Source organism: Schistocerca piceifrons, chromosome 1, assembly GCF_021461385.2.
Source record: "Schistocerca piceifrons isolate TAMUIC-IGC-003096 chromosome 1, iqSchPice1.1, whole genome shotgun sequence".
NCBI classification, from domain to species: domain Eukaryota; kingdom Metazoa; phylum Arthropoda; class Insecta; order Orthoptera; family Acrididae; genus Schistocerca; species Schistocerca piceifrons.
In genome coordinates, this window is record NC_060138.1 from 1014608823 (window position 1) to 1014635779 (window position 26957).

The window sequence follows — 26957 nt, forward strand, 5'->3', positions numbered from 1 at the left end:
GTTCGAATCCTGCCTCGGGCACGGATGTGTGTGATGTCCTTAGGTTAATGAGGTTTAAGTAATTCTAAGTTCTAGGGCACTGATGACCTCAGAAGTTAAGTCCCATAGTGCTCAGAGCCATTTCAATTAATACAGCACGACCAGTATTAAAGGTAGGAACCGTATATATGTCTTGCGACAGGGTAAGTCAACTCGCGCAATTAACCAGAGTATATTCATCCAGTGTTTGAGAATGTAAGCACTTAGCGACTTCCATTTTAGCCACACATGTAAACCTCAGCGTCAGGCATGACATTTTAATTGATTACTTCTTTACTATTAATTCTATTAGCAACACAGTTTGCAGACAATTTCCGCATATACCACGTAAAGTACCTGCAAAATTATATCACTGTACGACACGTGGTTCTGGAGATATGACGTTATAAACATTGAGATACGTGAATGCTTGCTTTTGCTTAAAATGGAGCGCAAATTACTTACAATATATTCACCTAGCGTTTCATAATAACTTCTGACAAACTTTAAGCGTAATTTTGAACCATTTCTTAAGTTATTCTCGCTTACATACTTCACGTCCAATACACATTACCTCACTCGTAAAGTAATCAGACGTTTGAAGGTGTTTTATACGTTGGAATTCGATGCTTTAAAGAATCGGGGGTTTACTGGTGGCATTCGAAAACTGTGTGTTTGAACATATGAGAGGTATATGTGTCATGCAAGTTATTTAAGAACTATGATAGCAACAGTCAGCTCTCTAGTAGGAGCCCTGAGGAGATACTGCTTCTGCACCTTGACGCAACCACTGGCTAATGTAAGAAGCATTATGGACTATTGACAGTTTAGGGCTGACTGATAATCTTTATGGTCAAATTTAATGACCTCTTAGACGCTCTACGCCAACAATGCTCCAAATACAAATAAACTCCCACAACTCTGACAACGTATAACTTACACAGTATAACTTACCGCTAACAGTATTTCACCAAGCACTACCACTGTGAAAATATGTCTACAGACTATGGCTATGCGAACGTGTAAATGACTGGACTACTGTTTCTTCAGTTCGTTTCCATCCATGTTTGGGAAGTAAAAAAAGTTTTTTGTTTTCATTTCTTTCCCATTAGTGCCCCACCTTGTCTCTCTTTTGTTTGCCAGTTCTCCTTGTGGACCCACGAACCGTGTCGGATTTGTTGTTGCAGGAGGTACAGCCAGAGTGCGCATTTGGCTCTGAGCACTATGAGACTTAACTGCTGAGGTCATGAGTCCCCTAGAACTTAGAACTACTTAAACCTAACTAACCTAAGCACACCACACACATCCATGCCCGAGGCAGGATTCGAACCTGCGACCGTAGGGGTTGCGCGGTTCCAGAGTGCGCATTTGCGTGACATGAATGTTACCGGCCGGACCGCAAGCATATCCATATGGGCAGGGCATCACGTGAAACGTATCCTCTGTTATACGTAGCTTATAATATCTGTAATCACTTGCGACTCTTAGTTTGCATCCTACTTTATTCTCAGAAAGTTAACTGTAAAATCTGGAAATTGACAGACACAAAAACACAAAAGCTTTTCATGAGCAGAGACATGAAAGCGTAGTGAAACAGTGATCCACTAAATAAGAATATTTTTTTTTTATTTCCGCCAATGATCACAAAAGTTTTTGTCCTTGGATTGCCGGTTTCGGTCAGCAATGGCCGTCTTCATATTTGCAGAAAAATGTGGGAGACGAAATACCACAAGAGCATTTCAGAATCACTTGTTACCTCTTAACCATTCCGTTTAAACACTTTTAAATTTAAGTTTATTCGCGTTTTTAATTATTACTTTTTGTCATCGTAATAACTTAACACATTTCACAACACCACTATAGACTTTACCTGTTGTACTCTCCCTTTTTTGCATTGTGTACAATTTTATAATGGGCGATTACGTCTAGACTTACAGTAGCGACATTAAACGAACTTACAGCACAAACGTATTTTGTCGCTACTGTACTGTAGTTTGTAATGAATAGTAGCGCCATGACTCCATCTGCACTGTGGCCTTCTTTACACTATGTTTTAAATATACGCAACGGCACTAAGCTGATCTTATGTGTATTTTGCGACGACCCTCTTATGGCTTTACTACATTTGAAAATGTTATAAAACAGGAATAACTCGTCGTATTTTAAGCGCTTGTTTCCACATCTATGAAAGTTATAATTTTTCGTTATGGCATATTTTATTGTTTTAAGATGTAATCTGACCACTAGTTGTATTTCACTTCACATGTTTTTCTGCAGATCTGAAGATGGTCATTGCTGATCGAAACCGGTAGCCTTAGGACCAACACTTTTGTGATCATGGACGGAAATAAAACAAATTTACCACAAACGCCTTTACTAATATATTTTGGGGGAGGAGGTCACAAAAATGTCAACAGTTACAGGGGAGTATTACGTTGGCTCCGTGGACTTTCTGACCGTGGCGTTTCCAATCATTTTGTATTTGCAGCAGGTACAGTGACTCTTCTAACTAGTTTTGCACCGTGGCGTTTCTGAAAAGACCTTTCCCCATTGGAGTGGCTACCTTTGACGTGGCAGCCGAGGGAAGTATCGTCATTAGGTTCCTGCCAATTCAAATCCTCGTAAATTGCAACAAATTTGGAAATGAACAATGAAATATTTGTGAAAAGCAAGAATATAAATGTTATTGCTGCTTGTTTCACACGCAGCAATTTAAGATGTACCCGTAGGGTTCTGCCTAACCATACCTTTGGAAATGGCGACATATTTGGAAAGAAACAGCCAAATATTTGCATTTGTAAGTTTCACTAGCAGCAATTTAATCTTTCGTTTTTTAATCAGACTAAAAATTTAAAAAAAAATGAAAAATATTTGAACATGTCTGCTTACTGTAACCAGCACCGTGGTATTTTCTACTAGGGCCTCCGCCACTGTAGCGGCTTTATTTGGCGGTCGGAAAAGTGACGGCTAAAATGTTTGTGGTCGGAAACACCACGTTAACGTTACGAGTCGTCAAGTCCATAGTGGGAAAGTCCACGACAGCGTCACAACGAAATAGTATTAAAATTGCTCTTGAACAGGGTTTGAAGAAATTTTACACAACTACTGCGAGAGTTAAATAGTGGTTTTTGGAAGAGAAGATCTTTCACAGAACAGAATGTTAACCAACAAACCTATAATATTTATTGGTTTCAAGACAGCATGTGATGTTGTAGACAGAGATGCAACAGACAAATTCATTGTAGAACATGATGTTAAAGCAGAATAACCAAACATAATTCGTGAAACTCTAACAAATGCGGTATCGAAACCGAAGTTCTAGGAAATATACCCCATTCATAAAAACTGGTGTTAGACACGGGAGCGGCTTATCTTTACCGTTTAATTGTGTTTAAAAAATTGTAAGGAATATGGAGGTAATAACCACAAAACTGAACCAGTGTATCTGGGAAGAAACTTAAATGGAATGATAAGCTGCCTGGCTTTTGAAGACGATTTTGCTGTATTTTCAGAATGTATGACAGCAGCAGTTACTCAAATAAATTTTCTGAAAAAAAAAAACAGCGAACAGAACTGGTCTCAGAATATCTGTTGAAAAAACAAAATGCATGGCAAATATTTTTAAAAAATGCACCAAAAAACATAGATACACTAACAGGTAAAATAGAGCGAGTTAGACAATATAAAAATCTTGAAAAAATCATACAGCACAATAGACTAGGAAAATATGAAATAGCCGTAAAAGTTAATACGACTGAAAGATCATACGGTTTGACAAAAATATCTAAAACAAGAAACGCATATCTAGAAAATAAGAACTAATGTATATCACAGTTTTAAAATCAGAGGAGTACGAGAAGATCCGCTAATACATAAAGAAAATACCAGAAGTAATGGCAAGCCATCTACTTTGGTCGCCTCTTCAGAATGAAAGAGAACAGGCAACGAAATAAGTACGCATATTCCTGTATTTTTAGAAAAAGAAATCGACAGTGGTGTGGATTACAGAAATAAGAAAAGAATTACAAAGAAACAACATTAAAGAAGAATTAACAGAAAATAACCATTTTAAGAATAAAGCAATAAATTTAGGAGATTTTCAAGATATAAGAAAATATAAGAAATAAGAAATCGAGAACAACATAGACAAAAGAAAGGGAAAACAGCGTGGATAAAAGATTAAGGAGAACTGGCAAAATAGAAAACGACGAAGAAAGAAGAGGAATTGAGAGTGTTACGTGAGCCTAGCTGGTCAGTGTGAAAAGAGGGTTTTTGCTCATAATTGTAAATATCTCGATTTATGTATTCTATCCTACGAAGTAAAAATTACAGTAGACAGGATTAAGCAATACTTTAAAAGATACGAAAAGGAAAGAGACAAAGAGTATTATTGTTAGAAGATATTTCTTTTGTTTAATAATCTTTGTTTACTGTGTCCAGTACTATGAAAAACTTTGACTTGTTCCATGTTACAACTGTGGCTTAATAATAACTTAGTAAATAACACGAAAAAGTCATGTTTCCAGCGCCGAAAGCTAACAATTAGAAGTGATTCGCTCCATACTTGATACACATCATTTCGTGTAACATTTTGTAAGCCCTGCTTTGCTTCAGCCATTTATAATTTCGAAAGATTCCGTCGTTGCCAACATTCGAGTCATATTAACAAATTTTTCTTAACAAATGAACCTACATTTCAAGAAAAATACGGAAACGATTGCACTACACAATAGAAAGAGATTTCCAACGAAAATTTTGAACCAATTTTGGAAAGCGGGGGAAACGTAACTGTTGAGTTACTTAATTATTTCCGCTTTGTATCTGAAAAACTGATTCTTGCATTTGTAGACTTAGAGAAAGCTTTTGATAAGGATAGTCGTGGGATACTCTTAGCAGTGCCAGTTGTGTTGACAGATCGAGCGGCGCGATCTGTTGTCCGATAAATTTGTAGCAGTTCTGAAGCGAATGCCGTGAAGTGTTTCCTTCAGTTTAGAAATCGAGTTGAACTCACAAGAGCATAAGTCAGGGGAGTGCAGCGGGTGTTAAAGCACTTAGCAACCCCATCAGTCAAACAAATCAGTAACAGCTTGCACTGTACGTGCTTGAGCATTATCCTGCAAAATGATGGTCAGGTCCTGCAGAAAGTGTCATCACTTCTGTCTCTACGCTGTTCATTTTTGGAACACAACCTACGACTTCCACATCCCTGGCAACGGGTAATACTCAATGCTGGTGACTACTTTGAAGGTCAGTAAAACTTTGAAACACGTATCTATTTTGTATGAGCTGTAAATACAATTAGATTAGTAAATGAGACCCTTAAAGTAGTAGATGAGTTTAGCTATTTGGGGAACAAAATAACTAATGATGGCCGAAGTAGAGAGGATATAAAATGTAGACTGGCTATGTCAAGGAAAGCGATTCTGAAGAAGAGAAATTTTTTAACATCGAATATAAATTTAAGTGTCAAGTAGTCTTTTATGAAAGTATTTTTTTAGAGTGTAGCCATGTATGAAAGTGAAACACGGACGATAAATACTATAGACAAAAAGAGAATAGAAGCTTTCGAACTGTCGTGCTACAGAAGGGCGCTGAAGATCAGATGGGTGGATCAAGTAGCTAATGAGGAGGTAGTGAATAGAATTGGTGAGAAGAGGAATTTGTGGCACAACTTGACTAGAAGAGGGTATCGGGTGGTAGCACACGTTTTGAGGCATCAAGGGATCATCAATTTAGTACTGGAGGGAAGCGTGGAAGGTAAAAATCGTTGAGGAAAACTGAGTGATAAACACAACAAGAAGATTGAGAATGATGTAGGTTGCAGTAGTTACTCGGAGACGAAGAAGATTGCGCAGGGTAGAGTAGCATGGAAAGCTGCATGAAAGCAGTCCCTGGACTGAGGACCACAACAACAACATCTGAAAATCTAATCTTAGTGGTGAGTGAACAAAACATCGCTGCCTAGTGCTCACTTGACAATGAGCGACTGGAGATCATCGAATCTGTCGCCTGCCTAGGAAGTAAAATTATATCTTGTGGGACATCAGAGAAGGATATTATACGCCGAATCCACCGGGTAAATGCTGCTTTTAAGAAGAGAAGAAATCTGTCCACATCCAGCTGCATAGACGATGTCGGGAAAGATCTCATAAAGGCGTTACTTTGGAATAGGCTGCTGTACTGAGGTGAATATGGACACTCCGAAGAAAAAAAATGTAATTACAATAAATAAATTAGCTTCAGACTGCGGTTATGGTATTACAAGTTTTATTGCAGTATCGATTTCTAGAGTTCGCGTCTCATCCTCAGATGCACGTTTGTAAATATCTAATAGACGGTTATATGTTAATATCCCTACTTACACTGGTTGCCAACTGACATACCGGTAACCGCACGCTACGTACGCAACATCATGCAAGCGACACTACGCACTACACTTTGATAGGTAATGAAGATTAAAGATGGTGTGGAGCTACCGCAGAATCGTAAAGAATTTTTGGGTAGACAAGGTATCAAATTAAGAGGTGCTCCACAGAGTGGAGGAAGAGAAGCCGTATCTCAACGGAAAGGACTCATGGGTCGGTCAGCTGCCGAGACGTGATAGTATCATTACAAGTATTATTGAAGGGACAGTAGAAGGGAAGGCTGAATACATCAACTAGATAATGGAGGATACCCGCTGCACTACCTATGCCACTCTCAGGAGGAAGGCCGAAGACAGAAAAATATGGAGAGTTGGTGCTACCGACCTGACAGTTAAAGAACTAAGAAGAATGTATGCTACAGCTCAGCAGCAATTAATTATTTTATCTTTTCTCAATTACTCTCACCCTGGTCTTGCGCTCCCATTTTGCTTGCATTCATTCCTGTAACTCTGTGTACTCCAGTGAAATAAGATGATGGTATGACGTTACTGACCGGAAGACCCCATCTGGGGTTGTTCGGCCACCTAGTGGAAGTCTTTTTACTTTTTTCGGCAATTTGAGCGTCGATTATGAGGAAGTAATGATGACAACACAACACCCACTCCCCGAGCGGATAAAATCTCCTACCCGGCCAGAAATCGAACCCGACCCCGCATGGCAGTCAGCATGGAATCCAGCTACTGAAGTGGAAGATTTTTTTCCTGTATTATCCACTAACATTTCATCCCACCATCGTTCATTACTGTCATTAATATAAAACCATTTTCTGCTACAAATGATTCTCAGATTATTAAAAATATTGATTTTTCTATTAACTTTCGATGCATAACGGTAGACTAGTTATGTAATTGTAGAACAGCGTTTTAAAGTGTTCTGTAAGTGAAGTAATTTGATATAAAATAGAATGCACTGTCTGAAGCCGCTGTTTCTTCTACGATGACTACAAATGCAATCCGCATTTTCTGCAAAGCAGAGAGAAACACCGCAGCTGCTTCACCCATTTATAAAAACCCCTCCCCCCCCCTTCCCGCCCGACCACACCACCGACACAAGACAGCAGGACAATATTTCAGACTCTTCGTTCACAGCTAAATAAAGAACTGACAGAGCGAGACACTGCGAAAATTAATAACAACTAAACGGCTATTTTTACGGCTAAGTGTTCGTTTATAGTGCGGCGAGCCACAGACGGCGCGCCTAAGCTAACGACTTGTCTGTCGGGCCTCTCCACTTTCTTTACGTCGTCATTCTCTCTCCGCGACAGGAAAACAAACATTACTGCGTCTACTGCAGTCAAACGCTATGAAGCTTTGTTTATGACACTACGCTGGGGTACTATCCGTAGTTCATCAGTTATAACAAAGGTGCAACGATGAGAGGAGTGGCTAGAGTACGCAATATGATAATCTCTCACCCTTTTTGCGTTTATGTCTCTATATGATACCTGGCTTATCTCACTAGGGGTAAGATAGATACTGCCTACAGGAAAATTAAAGAGACCTTTGGAGAAAAGAGAACCACTTGTATGAATATCAAGAGCTCAGGTGGAAACCCAGTTCTAAGCAAAGAAGGGAAAGCAGAAAGGTGCAAGGAGTATATAGAGGGTGTATACAAGGGCGATGTACTTGAGGACAATATTATGGAAATGGAAGAGGATGTAGATGAAGATGAAATGGGAGATACGATACTGCGTGAAGAGTTTGACAGAGCACTGAAAGGCCTGAGTCGAAACAGGGCCCCGGGAGTAGACAACATTCCACTAGAACTACTGACGGCCTTGTGAGAGCCAGTCCCGACAAAACTCTACCATCTGGTGAGCAAGATGTATGAGACAGGCGAAATACCCTCAGACTCCAAGAAGAATATAATAATTCTAATCCCAAAGAAAGCAGGTGTTGACAGATGTGAAAATTACCGAACTATCAGTTTAATACGACACAGCTGCAAAATACTAACATGAATTCTTTATAGACGAATGGAAAAACTGATAGAAGCCGACCTCGGGGAAGATCAGTTTGGATTCCGTAGAAATACTGGAACACGTGAGGCAATACCGACCTTACGACTTATCTTAGAAGAAAGATTAAGGAAAGGCAAACCTACGTTTCTAGCATTTGTAGACTTAGAGAAAGTTTTTGACAATGTTGACTGGAGTACTCTCTTCCAAATTCTAAAGGTGGCAGGGGTAAAATACAGGGAGCGAAAGGCTATTTACAATTTGTACGGAAACCAGAAATCAGTTATAAGAGTCGAGGGGCATGAAAGGGAAGCAGTGATTGCGAAGGGAGTGAGACAGGGTTGTAGCCTCTCCCCGATGTTATTCAATCTGTATATTGAGCAAGCAGTAAAGGAAACAAAAGAAAAATTTGGAGTAGGTATTAAAATCCATGGAGAAGAAATAAAAACTTTGAGGTTCGCCGATGACATTGTAATTCTGTCAGAGACAGCAAAGGACTTGCAAGAGCAGTTGAACGGAATGGACAGTGTCTTGAAAGGAGGATATAAGATGAACATCAACAAAATCAAAACGAGGGTAATGGAATGTAGTCGAATTAAGTCGGGCGATGCTGAGGGAATTAGTTTAGGAAATGAGACACTTAAAGAAGTAAAGGAGTTTTGATATTTGGGGAGCAAAATAACTGATGATGGTCGAAGTAGAGAGGATATAAAATGTAGACTGGCAATGGCAAGGAAAGCGTTTCTGAAGAAGAGAAATTTGTTAACATCGAGTGTAGATTTAAGTGTCAGGAAGTCGTTTCTGAAAGTATTTGTATGGAGAGTAGCCATGTATGGAAGTGAAACATGGACGATAAATAGTTTGGACAAGAAGAGAATAGAAGCTTTCGAAATGTGGTGCTACAGAAGAATGCTGAAGATTAGATGGGTATATCACATAACTAGTGATGAAGTATTGAATAGAATTGGGGAGAAGAGGAGTTTGTGGCACAACTTGACAAAAAGAAGGGACCGGTTGTTAGGACATGTTCTGAGGCATCAAGGGATCACGAATTTAGCATTGGAGGGCAGTGTGGAGGGTAAAAATCGTAGAAGGAGACCGAGAGGTGAATACACTAAGCAGATTCAGAAGGATGTAGGTTGCATTAAGTACTGGGAGATGAAGAAGCTTGCACAGGATAGGGTAGCATGGAGAGCTGCATCAAACCAGTCTCAGGACTGAAGACCACAACAACAATATGATACCTGCAATATCCGAGAACTGATCAGCCGGACGCAAAGCTGTATAAGAGGAAAGTTGTAGAGCATCGAAGTGGGTTTTCGAAAAGTCTAAAAAAGTAACGAAAAACGTCACTGATGATTAAATATCGGCATTTATCAATTTGATAGAAATCATATGCATCAAGATAATAGTTATAATAGTTTTGGAAACAATAAAACAAACCGAATAACACGAAGTAAACGACAATATATTTGTTTATTTTGGTTATTATAAATTTTGTCGACATGGACGTCCACATTGCTGAACACAAACTGGATAAAAGAACTGTTTCGAGATTTGCTGCTTATTTTCGCATACTGGATACTTCAAACCGTCTTATACCACTATAGAATTGATTCAGAAGCTGATAGCGCATTACAAGATCCCTCCGCCCATAGTTTTTAGGTACCATTTTCTAAAGATCTGGTTGTATGTTAGAAACAGAGAATCTTGATTTTGCAGCTCAGATAACGGAACGTGAAAAGCAATTGATTGTCGTCTGTAGCTTTGAACAGTCTCCTTTCTTTTGTGGGTAAAAGCTTTTAGTAAGAAGCATTTCAGAGACTCTGGATATCACTTTGAACTTTGTACTAAACACATCTTACAGGAGCTATATCTCCACTTCGTTAACTCCTGATCTAATGTCCTCCAGTACCACAGCAACAGATTCAACAGTTCAGATACGATCCTAGTGTTGATCTTTGCATCTGGCCTCGTACTATACGTCAAATAAAATGGAGTAGCTTGTCAACGAAGGAAAATTAGGGGAATAAATTTGTGTGGTCGCAAATTTTTGTACAGTGGGCGGACGGAGTGCCATGAACATCCCGACCGGTGTTTTGTCAGTGTGGCGGTGGGGTAGGGTTGCCACTTTCTTCACAAAAAAGAAGATTTTTCATGGACATATTCTTAATGACTCATGGATCCATCCATTTATTAAATGCCATTTTTGATCAGAAATCACTTACATTTACGTCTTAAAACAATGCCGACAGTTTGTTCTCTACGCCTGCTAACGGTTCAAAGCATCTTATACGAAATGGGAACATCTTTTTGTTGCGTTTGTTTGGAAGCATCTGTTGCTGCTGATAAAAATTTACTACTTTCAGCAGATCTTAGAATTTTGACAAAATCACTGGCACTTGTAGGTGCTAATACGCTTTTCTCTAACATTTGTGCCTTCGTGTTGCCACAGGAAAGTGTTACAGCTGTTTCTGAATCTGTGAATGTACATGACGTCAATTTATTGCTGCAGTCCAAACTTGCACAACTCAGGTTATGTTTGACTGTGTGGTACAAAAGCCCTAACACACAAGCTGTGACATTACTGGCTTCAGGTTTCTTAGTGTTCACAAAATATTTAGACACTTTCGTGGTTTGACTACTTGCTTTCCTCTTTAACTGACGTCGTTTGTGCTGGGCATGTTGCTTGAGATCAAACTGTCCATCAGGTGAAAAGATGAATTCATTCTTGAACAATACACAAAAAGCATGTTTATCAGAAGCTGAACCAGATCTAACCCACGTGAAAGTATCTTCCCATTTCTTTAAGTACATGTTTTGTACTGCTGTTGCTTAGCGTTTCCTCTTCGTTGATAAACCGATTACGATTCTCGGACAAAAGTAAATTAAGGGAACTAGGGTATATACTGTATAGATCCAAGAAACTATCACTGCAATGAACTTTACGAAGATGTGTATAACATCAGAATCAGAAATTAAGTATATCGGAAACATTATCGATTGTACGATCGAGACATCTACAGAAGTACCAAGCTAAACATGGAATACCCTAAAATTTATATCCGAACTGTGATACTAACAAATATACTCAAATTAATGTGTATATTTGTTACATGTATGTTAAGGGATAGAATTGTCGGGTTCTCCTTTAGGCCAGCGCCGAATATTAAAAAATGGAAGAAAGTGCTGTAGGGGAAAATAAAAAACGTAAGGCCAAATTAACGGTAAAAAAAGCTTAAGAATAAGGGAAAAACGTACAACTTAGCAACCATAGGGTGGTGGAGTTTAAACGTCACGTTTTTATGTTTTTCTTAAATAACTCGAAGACAACTGCTTTTAGTAAAAATGTTTCCCTGTAACTACATTAAATTTCCCGCAAAAGATATCGCCCCTTCATTTATTTATAGGGCTAACAGTTTCCCCGTTGCAGGGGCGGAAAAATCGTAGATTATTGAAGGTAGTATTTTAATGGTATAAAATTAGTGCTTATTGTTAAATAAAATAGGTTAAAGAGAGATATTAGATATGTGTACAGCATCTAGCTGCAGTAGAGCCGTATTAAGGGACAAACTGTTTTCTGGCGGTGTAACAGGGTGGAGGGAAGCAGGGGTGGAGGGTAGAAACGAGAGGGAAGGTAGAGCGCCGAATTGTGGTCACACACTTCCCTCCTTCATAGGTGTCCAGACTGAAGAGCGAGCAAATTATTTCCTACCTACCCCACTACCTCACAAGAAGCTACTACAGTATGTTTCACAAAGACCCGACACTTCTGCAGGGCGCCTTATGAGCTACTGGCGACGAGTGCGCAGACACGCCCAGGGGATGTTTATTTCCCACAATGTAGGCCTATGTTAACAATACCCAGCACAGATATGAGTTACTAATAACATTTATGCAAGAAAAGTATATCGACCATTTTTGGTCTTCGTTGACCGGGCTACACCGGGGCGCCAGTTTCAGCGCGCCAACTCCTTTCTAGCCTATGGCGATTTTCAGTGACAGCGGAAATAATGTGATGAGAAGAATGGATTTATTTATACAAACGAAATAGCAAAATAAAAATACCCTCCGCGAGTAACATTCAGTATCATCTGCTCCGAGAAAAGGATAGTAGATATTTCACGATACGACTTTCAGAAAATAGTTTGAAAGAATTCATAAATTACACTTGCAAGACCTGACAGTGTCAGGTTATGAAGATACGATATCCATAATAGTTCACTAAAAATTTATTCGCCCTGATCACAATATAAAGTAGCATTTAGAGAAGCAGTTTCTGGATAAACTCTTGGAAGAGACTGCTGTGTTGATCAAGAAGTGATCAGGTTGGCTATACCGCTGCAATAAGAAGTGTGTCAATTTAATGATTCAAAAAGATCGAACAGAAAATAATATTTAAAATACAGGTTGTATCATCGATCCATCCGTTGAAGTAACCATTAATGTCAGTTTGGCATCTCTTCATCCAAATACATTAATTAGTTTAAAAACAAGCATAATACCTCTCGCTCCTTATCACAGGTAAATTTACAGCACGGCAGAGCAGTACGTACACCAGAAACAGCAGATTTTTAGATCGATGTGTTACTTTATTAAATATATGACTACTCGTTAAGTTCCATGAGCGGAAGAGTCATAGATTTTAATCATCTTTCGGATGTTGTAGCTCGAAACTAAACAAATGAACAATGTAGCTACAAGTGAAATAGTCGCTGAAAACTTGTGCTTTACTGTGAAATTATATCAAATGCTTGTGATACACCAAGAAATGACAACAGCAAAACAAATAAGTGCTTTAACACGTCACAGACAAGAGAAGAAAAACCAAAACATTACATAAAACTTTTAGTAACACGGTAGCTAACGGGATATATAGCGATTTTCGCCCTGAAGTGAACGTAAAACAGAAAAATAGAAACAATTTCGTTGTTTGCAGATGACAAGCAGTAGAATGTGCAGCAGATGATTTATAAAGCTAGCAGCATATACAACTACTTGCGTCACGTGAGGTATGTGAACCAACGTATTATTTTCAAATTTAGTATCTTTAAGCGTAGGGTAAGTGAACAACATTCGTATCAACTAAGCGACGTACATGTTACCTGGTATACCACACATAAACGAATGTAAAATATTTGGCATCTAATAATCATACCTTTACAAATGCAAATACTTTTGGGCCAAAAATGAGGACGTTAAAATGTAAAAATATTTTTTTCAGAAGGGAAATAAAAACAGATATCACTGAGAATAGCGCGTAAATGCTGAAGCACGTTTTGGTAATAACAAAACCATAAAACGGTGTCTTGCAAAAGGCGGAATTACTCTCCCGTTATATAACTGTTTTGGCTAGCGAAGTAAGAGGTAAAAAGGGTACTGAGTGCAGTTGATTTCGTTCACTTATTTCTACTATGAAAATACAGTAAGGATGAAATATAAATATTTTTCAGTTTTTGAGTAGACATATGAGGGAAATTTAATACTGCGTGTCGTTTTGTTGAGATGAAGGGAGGAAAATAACATGAGGCCTAACCAACCGTGAAGCTTTGACAGAAAGCGGCAGAAATCAAACAGGTCAGTACCACTACAAGCTCTTTTATTTGTTGTAGTTTATGGCTATTTAGCCAATTACATTGTTATTTAATATATGTAATCAAATATGGATATATGTTAATAGTGAATTTTCGATACATCTCACTATTTTTTGATTACATCTTACCACTCCAAATGACACAAGCGTATTCTGCTGAGGACGTTAATCATTGATCACACAAGTGAGGGGACTATTGACCCTGTAATTTGGTCTCTTTATACCCCAAACCATCCAACCAACCAACGCAAGTGAGGTCTATGGCGTTCATCATTGGAAATGAATAACTAAAAGGGTAATTCGATATGCTGTTCGAGTTTGGAACGCTTGCTAAGACGTGCACTACGTAGTAGCACGAAGCGCCGTCAGATGGAACCGTTGTCCGGTGCACGTTAGAGAGAGCCTATATAGGGTCTCTTGCGCACATTAAAGCTCTCATCGTAGGTCGTACCACTCGCTCCTTCCAGCTCCTGGATTTCTCCCTTACTGTCTGCGCACGTCCTGTCCGTCTCACCCCCACCCTCACCTACCTTGGCCTCACCATTGACCGTCACCTCACCTGGATCCCTCATCTCCAATCCATCCAATCCAAAGCCCACAACCGCCTCCGCCTCCTCAAACTCCTCTCTGGCCGGACATGGGGGTTGCACCCCTCTACCATCCTCCACACCTACAAATCCTTAATCCGTCCCATCCTCTGTTATGCCAGTCCTGCCTGGATATCTGCCCCCCCCAAATTCTATCAGTCCCTCCAGATCCTTGAGCGTCATGCACTCCGCCTCGCCTTCCGTATCCGCCTCCCGTCCCCCACGCGGCTCCTCTATGATCTCATTCCTTTCCCCCATCTGCTCCTCTTCCTCGAACATATCCGCATCCTCTACACCTCCCGCCGTCTTGAACCCCCTCACCCCCTGGTTGCTCCTCTCCTCTCCCATCCTCGCCCCCTGCCCCGTCTTCACCGTTGTGTCCCCCCTACCCTCCATCTCTACACCCTCCATCTCCTTTCCCAAGGTGGCTTCCGTCAACTCCCCCTCCCGGATGATGCCCTCTCTCCCTCCATTTATCCTTCCTATCAACTCTGATCCTCCCTCCCCCTCCTTTCCTCTGTCCTTTCCCTGGGCTCCCTCCTCCCCCCCCTTCCGTCCTGTTTCCTCCCCACTACACCTCTCCCTACCTCCCTTCTCCCCCCCAGTCCTTTTGTATTCCCCTCCTCTGCCTACCCCCCTCCCTGTCGCGTCTGCCCCCCACCCCTCTTATGGGTCCTCATCCTCCATCAGCTCCTTTCCCGGTTCCCCCCCCCCTTCGCTTTTACTCTCCTTTCCCCCCCTTTTTGTTTTCCCATCTCCTGTTCAGTTTCCCCCCACCTGCTCTCGACTGTGGTGTCACCTTTGCCGACTTTTTCGTGCTGTGTTCTAGTGACTATTCAGTGTTGTGTTGCGAACAGAAACCATGCTGTCGCTGGGTGTGCGTTTTATATACTTTGCGAACAGAATCCAGACTGTCGCCGTGTTTTTTTTAATTGTCTATTGTTTCCCCTGTCTGCTCCGTATGTATTTTTATTCGCTTCATCATCCCTCTGTTGTTTGTTGTCATTTCCCCATTTTCTTTTAACCTTGTTACTCAATGAGTCCCCGATTTTATCGCCTGTTTTTTATTATTATTTATTCTCCTGCTCTTTGTCAGAAAACCTGTAGGCTGCAGAGCGGCGTCCTAAGCTGCTGCCAGCCCGCCCCCTTCGGGGGGAATTGAAATTCAATAAAGGAAAAAAAAAAAAAAATTAAAGCTCTGTACAGTGGTGTGTTAGGCTCTCTAAATAGGCGTTTCCTTTCCTTAAAATAAGGAGCCAGTGAAAATACACACGCACTCACGAAATTTTTACATTGTAACGTCTAACATCGAAGACAACTGTTTAGCTTCTTTCGCTACTTTTATGAAGCATTGCTTTCTTTTTTTGTAACCAGAAAGCAATCGCCGACAACTAACATAGTAGCCGAACATGAGGTATATTTTAGTTAAATGTTCTCCATCATTGATTAATATTCTTCTGCGTTTCTCTTAAGAATGAAATGATTATCATTGTGTTGAACAGCCGTTTTCCAAAACGTATATAACGCAATAAAAGATTTGTGTTTAATTGCAACATAAATACTTAACTTGAGGACTGATATTTTACTATTTACTACAGCGTACTGCAGCTGAAACTCTGACGTTTCTGAAGCACTAGCATATCTGTATACAGATTAACATTCGATACAGTCATTTGTGCCGTAGTGTTCTCTTCTGGAAAGGCTGCCTATCACATCTTGGAAAACGTGCTTCCATACTTAAATGTTGCTTGCCTTCGCATTTGAGCTATAATAAGTAATTCTGCGTTCTTTTTCATTAATTTTCTCCATCATTAGGTGTGCAACACCTTTTCTTGCCATAAAAGCAGTTGCAAATCAGATCTAGTCAAAGTTTCTTTTCGCAAGAACAGTTCATCACTTTAGCTTAACAGACAATTTCATTAACAGGTAGCTTGCTCAAATTAACGTCGAGAGCCAATATTAATTACAGGCACAACTGCAAACTGGACGCGACTGCTATGGTCGCAGGTTCGAATCCTGCCTCGGGCATGGATGTGTGTGATGTCCTTAGGTTAGTTAGGTTTAAGTAGTTCTAAGTTCTAGGGGACTGATGACCACAGATGTTAAGTCCCATAGTGTTCAGAGCCATTTGAACCATTTTTGCAAACTGGAAGTTGGCAGTCTTCCGTTATCTCCAAAAGCTCTTACACGGGAATCACTTTAAACGCTACCTCGGTATGTCGTTTTCAACGTTCGATTCAATGTGACGCAGTTTGATCATAAAACACTGTTCCGGAATTCCATGCTAATATGAGTCACCTGCCTTTGTGGCTTTACGCATTTTTCTTTCAGATGAGACTTAGCGGTTAAGACACTGGTGTTGCATTTGGAAGGACCGGGACCCAAATCCCCATCAGACCATCTAGATGTAGGTATTCCGTGCTTGCAAAACTCACTTAAGGCATATATCAGTATGGAAACTTTGAAAATGCCAAGTCTGACTTTTTACCGTATCCTTGTCCAATGAGAGTTTAACCTCCGTCGCTGTTTGCCTCATTATCGACGGGATGTTAGTTACGTGTTCCATAGGCCATTTGAAATATTTTTGCGTCCAAATGATGTGGAACGAAGTATATATATTTATAATAAACTGTTTACTTACTTTTTTCCATCTGTCTCGCTTTCATTTGAATGCATATAGGTAATCGTTTCTCCCTCACTCTATACTCCATGCGCGAATAGAATAGGAGAGTTAGTCTAGCAGGATCATGTATCTGTTACTTCTAGACTACCTCTCCTATTCTATTCACTCATGGAGTATGGATTGAAGGACTATCCATACGCAGTCAAATGAAAGCGAGACAGATGGAAAAAAGGTAAGTAAACGGTTTATTATTTCAAAAGTAATTACCATAGCTGTTAATACATTTATCGCAATGTGAGACGAGACCGTTAGTATCTTCATGCAAAAATGGCTGTGATTGTCTACTGAAACGTGATTGTACCCAGGCGTGCACCTCAATGTCCGAAGCAAATCGACGGCCACGAAAGTCTCTCTTCAGGGCTCCAAAAATATGAAAATCGCCTGGAGACAGGTTAGGACTGTATGAGGAATGTGTAAGGACTTCCCAGCGAAACAACCTGCCCACAAAAAGTCCGCCCACATGTTGCCAAGGTTGTTTCGAGTGCACTGCAAAAGCTTCACTGGGAAGCCCTTTCACGTCCTCCACACAGTCCCGATCTCTCCCCATACGATTTCCGTATTTTTGGATCTTCGAAGAAAGAATTTCGTGTCCGTCCATTTGCTTCGGCAGAAAGGGTGGAAGCCTGTGTACAATCACTTTTCCGCAGAGAACCGCAAACATTTTTCTATGTAGGTACTGACCGTCTTGTCTCACACTGGGATAAATGTGTCAACAGCTACGGCGATTACTTTTGAAATAATAAACAGTTTACTTACTTTTTTCCCCTCTGTCTCGTTTTCATTTGACTGCCCGTTACACAAGGTGAGTCGCTTAAGGCATAATACTCCTTTCGTTTTGTGAACAGTTGAATACACCGAATCGCAAATTTCTGTGAAACGATAGTACGAAGAGAGGCACGTAATTTTATTGAATGGTTAATACTGTTAAAACTTATTTCAACTGAAACATTGAATCAAGTACTTTTTCTTAATTTTTATTTTGGAAAGAACGTTATACTTTTTAAAGATATGAGTAGAGTGATACAACGCTTATTAAAATTCTCTCGGGCTTCCAGCTGCCTCAAATGATTTAAAATCCTCAAGTTTTCGTCCGAGTGCTCCTTGCCCATTGTGAAATAGACAGTCGAATGATTGCTGCTTCCGTCCTTATATAGCCGAGCTGCCTTCCTTTTCAAGATGTTTATTCCGCAATTACCAATTCCATAGTCTCACCTTTCAATTTTAATGTATCTCTTGGGTATTTGCGAAATTTTTCAACACCAACTTTATATCATTCGACTTTTCAAGAGAGTTCAGTAGCTGTTAAAGCAGTACACCGATCCATTATAAAACCCGTATTCGCTTCAAAATATCAGTTGTTACAGGAGTTAAACGGCTTAACTATAAATCACTATTACGCGTCCCTCTGCGTACCATCATTTGTTGGAAGCCTCATTTCGAAATCTTGAATGGTCCACGAAATAAAAGGATCTTACGTTCTGCGTGACTCGTCCTGTACAGAAAACATTTATTAAACACCAGACCTCGTCAAATACTTTATCTACAGATATTTTAGTAAGTGTGACTATTATTAATTTAGTGATACACGGGAGTTATATATCGCTGATATCTGGAAGTGAAGAAAAGTGTAAAGGTGATGTACTTGGCGCTGTAGACATTTCGTGTTCGCTCAGCAACGTAAATATCCTTAAAACAAGTCATGTGAAAACAAAATGTCGCAGTGAACTGCGTGCTTTCTACACACGCTTATTTACAGGATTTTTTCGTTACACATATCTTAATGTCAGTAGATACTTCCAGGCACTGCAGGGATTGAATGATATGAAATAGCTCGTAGTATCCCATCAGGCGTCTGCATACTATATTCCCGTAATGTTTGATCTAATCTACTTTGACACATTGTATTAAAGATCATTTGAGATAAATGGAACGAAAGGCGGAAAATATACTAAATCGGGAAGCCAAGACCGCATTTTCCTCTCGTTACACAACATTTACACGGCAACAGAGTTAGAACTGCAATTTTCCGGCTGTATCCAGCTGCTTTGTTCAAAACATTTCACTGCAACCGTAACAACACTCATATGACTACACTCCTCACACAAAGAGCCCTAAATCCCGTTCACTGCAAAATGATGTTGTGTTTACGAGAAGGTCGTGATCACTTCTCATTTTAACATAATGTTTATTATCCACCAGGATCACAAATACATTTTTTTTTGGCGATTACCGGTTTCGATTTATTTAACATGTCATCTTCAGATGTATTACTAAGGCACTTGCAAGTCTAAACAGTAAGGATATCTTATGGCACACTGCGTCAGACTACTATTTTTCAATTAAGTTCGAAGCTGCTTGTTTCGACAGCTAATATCAACCATATAAGAATATGTACTTAAAGCCTTAAACAAGTGGTCAGTGATGAGTCTGCCCAATAATCACAATTCGTTTAGTATCAGAAAATTCTTTAAATCGTTTAAATCGGGTAATTTGCATGTTTTGTTTGAAAATGAGTGCATCTGACTGTGTGACAAATGTAAAGAAGAATTGCTACTGTTTAATGGATATGACCAAATAGTAGTTCGTCACATGAATAAAAGAGAGCTCTGCACTACTCATATGACTCCGGTCTAATTGAGGAACAATTCCGTTTGTTGTACGCGTTGTATACCTTGTCAGACAGCTTTCATGATCCTGGTGGACTTTTACTTGGAGGTTAAAGTTCGCAAGTTTTCAAATCATGGGCGTAATCGCTATATCCTCAACTCCTAGCCAAAGCCACGTTTGTATGTGTAATTTCCCGGTCAGGTCTCGATGTGTTTCTTCATTCTTGTGGTATCAGCGTTCGATACCACACTTGTTAGGGGTTGCAGTAATCGACCGCATCGGTATTAGTATCGATGGACCCGCGAGTCGCGACCAGCGCCGCTCCACGGCTTGTATCAAGTTTCTAGCGAGCTCTCGTCCACTCTTGCTCGGGACTTAAAGTATTAAGCAGCATAGCCTTCAGCTGATAGGAAGCAACCTCTAACAAGGCGCTTAGTAGCCTCAATAGCTATCTGGTTATAATTATATGTATGCAGCCAAGAAGAATCCTGTACATCCAGTTAAGTACAATATATATTATTTTTTATCAACGACTTCTAACTATTTTAGTCGTTGCAGATCCACCCATGCAGCCAGCATCTTATCGACGTTACTGACAAACCTGCTGTGATTTATATGTTTCTGTTTAGCTTTGGCCACCAGTCAACATTGGCGACGACTCGTTTGTCGTCATCATAACATTTCTGGATGTCGACGTAACCTGAAGTGTTGTTAATAATCAACGAGTAAGAGGAATTTACTTACCTCGCACCTCCAGCTGCATTAACTTATAATACAGCTGATTTCAGAATCAGCGTGCCTTACCTGGTGCCTGATGCTTTAAAATCATTAGGCTTAATGTTAATACGTAAGCGTGCCGTTGTGCTGTTGACTTACCTTGGGTGCTGACTCCTTGGTCTCTCCACCCAGCACCTGGTTCAGCTCCTGTGCTATCTGCAACACGCCGGCATGCTTATTAGTAGGGATCTGAAGCAAGGGCGGCAGCCAAATATTAATGTACTTTAAGCAGCCAATAAAAGCTTGTATATGTCTTTTTGCGTGGTTCAACTGTGTTTTATGTAGGACTATACGGGGCACAGACAATCAACTCTGGAACGTTATTGTTGCTTACGCCAAACTGAGAAAATGGTTTTAAAAGTAGTTTTGCCTTTTTGTGCTTTCATGAATTTTACGTTGGTGTATTATTGCAGTTAACATTGATCCTTCTCTTTCCCAGGTTTTTTAGCTTTGGATTAATTTTTATTCTGAAATTTGTTGTATGTGTTTCTCACAGCACTCTCCTTACTGCAGAGGTGTGAGGGATGTTTTTCAAACGTTTACCAACTACAACATGAAAATTTAACATTACGAATAAATTTATTGCAATGTTTTGCTTATTTAAATGAAAGCAAGGAAGCAAAGTGAGCAAAAATTATTCATAAAGTAGGTAATTTTGTATTGAATATTTCGCATTATGGAAAGTGGAGTATGAGAAGCCAGAATAAGAAAATGTATACTTAGTTATAAGTGCAAATTCGTGTAATGTGTCCCACCATCTGACAGAGGGACGATAAGTAAAGTACTTTTGATACATCACAAATAATTAAACATTTTGATGTGGTAAAACATATCCCTTTTACGAGAACCTGTTTTGATGCATGTAACTGACAACCGATCCTCCTGATGATCATGTGCTGACATCAGGCACTACTCCATTTGCTAAATTATTTATGCTCTATGACAAATCGAAAAATCATCTGCCATGTATACATATCGTGTGATGTGAAGAATTTAGTTTACAAAATGTTTCGCTAAAGTTACGGGGACTGTATCACTAGGATAGCTGCTTCTACCAACCATGTCCTCTAGTATCTTGGGGTACTAGGCTCTGCTCTATAAAACTTGATGTGCAGCAATAGTGCTTGTTGTGATCGTGGGTTACGTCTATCACTAACGAAGAACATTAAATAATTGCGCGCGAACTAACTTACAACAATTTTTCAGAAAGAGAATGTATTCAGTGGGGTACAACGAGTAAATTCGCATAAGTTATAGCCACACTGCTCGACAGAATGAAGACATAAGACAATTATTAGTATATGAAACAGCTGCTTAGCACAGAATGTAGATTAATTATAAACAGAGCAAAGAAGAAAATGCCGAAGAGTATTGGAGAGGCGTTTAGCGACTTTCTAAATATCAAAACTGGGCATACACTTCTGTTGAAGAACTGGGTCTGTCGTTGCTGTTCAAGAGAAGCATGCTATGTGCTAATACCGGGTTTCGTCCTCTACCATTTCTCATAATATCATCATGGACAATAAAACAAACACAACGCTACGTTACACATAAACTCTTAACACACTTGGCACCCAAGCTAACCAATTACGCCAACTAAAAAGTAACCGGATGTGACCCATATTGAAAGAAGAAAAAGGACCACACTGTAAAGACTTCATTAGTAGATGCAAGTGAAAAAACTGAACCTTTTGAAATGTGCTGCCATTGAAAATAATTAAAAATGAAGCGGTTATGTAAAGTACGAAGTGAAGAGTTAGAAAAAAGTGTAGCCAAGGAAAGATGTCTGCTATAAACTCGTCTGAGAATAATTCATAAGTTTGTAGAACAAATGGAACGACATTGACACGACGGTGAGGAGTAGAGAATGAAATGTTATGGTGGGAGACAAAAATTAAAATATAAGAAAGGCTATAGACAACACTGGTGGTACAAGATGTGCAGAGGTAGCAAGTGATTGGATGCAAGGTCCGCCTATCATACAAAACACTGTTCTTTCGTATGAACCAAACATGTTTCAGCACCTCTGTGTGTGTTTGTCTTTGTTTTGCATGAAAGGCGGACTTTACATCAAATAATTTAAATTGCAAACGCGGCAAATGCAAGAGCAGCGACTCCAAATGATGAAGAGATAGCAAGATTAGGATGATACTAAGAGACTATCGACATCAAAGCCGTTGAAAGGCAGTTATATTTTAAATCAAAGAGATTTTTCGGATAATTTGTTTCCTAGTGTTGCTCTGTAATTCATAATATTATAATAACAATATCCAAAGATGATGATTGGTTAATTTGTTGCAGAATTCATTTTAATTCCATATATTTTCGCCCAAGGATAGAACACTTATAGCAAGTAATTCCATAATTAGAATCATATATATTAGTGCACTCATCATTTTCTCCGAATGTCTTCAAAATACTTCTCTTTCAGGTTGTCTTTTAAATTAAAATATAGAACATTAGAATTTGTGCCTGAACAGAAAATACATCGTTTATAAATATCCAAATTACTTCTTGTATAAACTATTTTTAAAGTTTGCACCTTACATTAAAAGATTGTAAAATAAACATATACACAGCTTATGGGAAATGTAACTATCAAGGAAAAGTTTTAACATTGCACACATTTTCAAAGTTAAAAAATTAAGACGAGAGAATTATTGGGGAATAAAATATTTATAATTCTTTCTGTGAAGTCTGTGGATGGCAGTGTTGAATTTGGTTCTAATGAAACTATTAACTCGCGTAGTGCATTTATTTAATTTATGCTGACAGTAACTCTAATGTACAACCTCTTAATAGTAATAAACACGTATTATTTTAGTAATGTACATGCAGTGGAAAGGTAGTATGGGCGTTTGCTGTTATTATAAACTTTTCTTTTTACCAGTGATTGACACCATTACTTAGATTTTTCGACTCTTGGCTTTCAGTCAATGTAAAAGAAATGTGTTCATCATCACAGTAATATTAACGAATTTGTATCATTGCTGTAGGAACACTTATTATTACAAGTTTTTTATTCAATTATTTCAATCTTTACATGAAAATAATTTAGAAAAGGGAATGTTATACTACATAATAAAAAGTATTTGGTGAAATGCTATCAATATTTTGTGTCAATAAGGGTAATAATTAAATGCCTTTACTAAAATTGCGTTAAGTGTTAGAATGGATCTTATTACTACATTTGACGTAGCTTTCCTCAGTGTATGTTTTGTAACCAAGTTTAAAATGAAGCTGGAGGTAGAAATGTGAATTCAGCTAGCAGATGCAAAGTCACATACAAAATTTAGAGGCAGAATGCGTTTTTAATTTCCGTTTTGAAAATTCTGTTCTTCAGTCAATAAGGAGGTATTTATTCATCATGAAAGCAAAGAAGAGGAATAAAGCTGTTTTCTACAATCCATCTAACTTATGTCACATTAAACACAGCGTTCACCTTATATATGTGTCCATCTGTGAATTTAAATTTGGTTGTTACATGGAGCTTGTATGTAATTATTTCAATGTATTCGCGCTCTTTGAGTATTAAATTTGCTAATGTTACTTCGGTAGTTTTTCTAGCGGTAGTGATTTCCTCATTAACTCGTTGAGTGGAAGTTAAGCGAAAATTGATTGTCAGGACGCTATCGCCACATAGTGTTAGATTACATATTATGGTAGATAGGAGGCAGTTTATGAAAAATCAAGAGAGCATATGGATGAAACTTGATAAATGTCCAATCTGTTTGATGATGAATCACTTAGATAACGGGCGTAGAGCAGGTTGTGAAACTAATTTCTTTCACTAATATGCTAACTGCATGCCATGTATTATATCTATGTTTTGACCACGTCAGAGGCTGCCTTTATAGTGTAACGTTACAGTGACTTTGTGAATACCCACACGTTTAAGCACTGGTTGTACATGAATTGAGTTTTATGTACAAGCTAAACATGTCGTAAAGTGTATATGATCGTATTGACAGGCTCACATGTCTATGGATAGACTGTACTGTTGGGCAGATTCCTTTCAGTACTATGCTGTCTCGAAACAGTATGTAGATACGATCATAGAAGTGTTAGATGTCTCTTGTGAGACAGTAATGCATTCTGCAGCCAGCTGTTGTTGCAATTGCTCAAAGTACATTGCTGTTGTGGCAACTGGACCAGAGATCGCCCCGGTATGTTCCACACATGCTCAATGATGGAGAGGCCTGGTAATAATTCCTGCAAATGAAGTTGATGATTATCTTGGAGAGCAAGTTAGGTGTTATCCGGCTGGAAGAGCTCTTACGCTCGAGATTGTAACGACAGAACAGAATGAGCCAGGGAATGTTCTTCACGTATCCTGCACTTTTCAGCCTCTCAGCTGATTGACACGGCACTCACGATCGTTAGTGATGCAGAGACGGAATCTGCTGTCATCAGTAAAGATAAATATCCTGGTGCAAATTTGTCCAGGGTTGTGTCTTTCGCTACGTTATTAGAAGCTGGAGCAATGAGGAGTTGTCTGGCAAGCGGCATCCATACTTGTAGCCCAGATTCCAGCACTCGGTCCTAGGTACCACCTACCACTGCTCTCCTTCTCAAAATCTTGCAGGTTCTGCTAGGACCGGATTATCGTTCCGAGTTCTGACAATGAAAATTTTATGCAAATAGAAACAATCTCCCTTCTGTTAAAGAACTGTGTCACACTACCCACAGCTATATATATTCCCAACCTGTATACTTTGAAGAAACAGTTTCATCATTAAGGCTAACGGAATATCGCCACCCAACCTTACTGTCATAAATAAGAGAAACAAAACATTGTACTCATGATAGATACCGAACGTTTCTTTCAATCTCCTCTCGGAGTTTGAGAGGCTTCGAACAAACAAGCCACTCGCGGCCGCCGATGCACATGCTTTAAGCGAAATGCGACGCGCGGGCCCAATTACACGCCCTCTTGCTCCGCAAATTTACTCGCAAATATTTTTTGACGGATTCGGATTAATGGTCTCCGCTGCTACACTATTAAATTTAAATATGGGTTGCTTACCTCGCTCTGACCCCCGAGACAGTGCTAAAATTGTCACTACATTTGTACTACTAATAAAACCCCTTCAGTGATTTACCAGTTTCAGAGAGACTCCGCAGTCACATCACCAGACTGAAAAAAGTAACCACCTTCAGCTAATTTCTAGCTACTCCCGATCTAGAACCAGACAGCGTAATGGTTAAAATTTAAACTGGAATAAAATCTCACAAAAACACAGCATCTCGAGTTTACACAGAAAAAAATGTGGTTCATTGGCTTCGACTAGACCTCACCAGTTACGGCTCTTTTATCAAAAACCATCTCTAGACAGCTAATGACCTCTTACTATGTAGCACGCACACATTTACTATACGCATCACTCGCCAAGAGAACTAACGGATTAAGAAGAATTCCAGATCTGCATACAGGAATGCACGTGCGCACTCTTTCAAAACTTTCCGTACTGGCAGAACAACGGATCGCTGAGAATTATTCGCTGCTGACTTGACAGCACTCTTAAAACATCACTTCCGCTCTACATGGCCTACTGTTGGCCTCCTACACTCTTGAAGGCTGTCGGCGACTCCTGAATGTGACAAGCTCCGAGCAGCTTCACGAAAATTGTTTTATATCTAGGCGTATCATCAAGGTTCGATTCCCGGCCCGGTCGGAGATTATTCTCCACTCAGGGACTATGTGTTGTGCTGTCCTCATATTTTATCATCATCGACAAGCAAATCACCCAATGTGGCATCAAGTGAAAAGACTTGCAACACTGCTACCAAAATTTCCCATGTGGCGACTCCCAGCCATCAGTGCCTTACGATCATTTCATTCTTCACGGAAAAAACTAGACCATCATCTGGAGGTTGAACAGTGCCCCCTTCTCCTACATACTGGAAACTGGCTCTGGCGTCCACAGCAGCGCCAGGTGGATGAGGTGCCAAGCCTGATCACCAATAATGTGTCACATACAGTCAGGCGTAATTACCCAATGATGAAAACATGCTGCCAAATCACGTCAAGCGAAAATTAACAACGTCATGGTAATTGAATGAAGCAGGGAAGAGGGTTGTTTTTAAAATACACTACTGGCCATTAAAATTACTACACCACGAAGATGACGTGCTACAGATGCGAAATTTAACCGACAGGAAGAAGATGCTGTGATATCAATTGATTAGCTTTTCAGAGCATTCACACAAGGTTGGCGCCGGTGGCGACACCTAAAACGTGCTGACATGAGGAAAGTTTCCAACCCATTTCTAACACACACACACAGCAGTTAACCGGCGTTGCCTGGTG

At 39.6% G+C, this 26957-nt stretch overlaps 1 protein-coding gene across 11 annotated transcripts in view; it reads right to left on the reverse strand.

Moving 5' to 3' along the window:
- Positions 1–26957, reverse strand: part of LOC124804602 (serine-rich adhesin for platelets) — a 416342-nt gene that overhangs the window by 156523 nt on the left and 232862 nt on the right. For 10 of the 11 annotated variants that reach the window (XM_047265247.1, XM_047265086.1, XM_047265481.1 and 7 more), the window contains one exon: positions 20747–20803. The exons of the other annotated variant lie outside the window; for it this stretch is intronic. In XM_047265247.1, coding sequence (XP_047121203.1) covers positions 20747–20803 — 57 coding nt within the window. The remainder of the gene's footprint in view (positions 1–20746; positions 20804–26957) is intronic. 11 annotated transcript variants of the gene reach the window in all.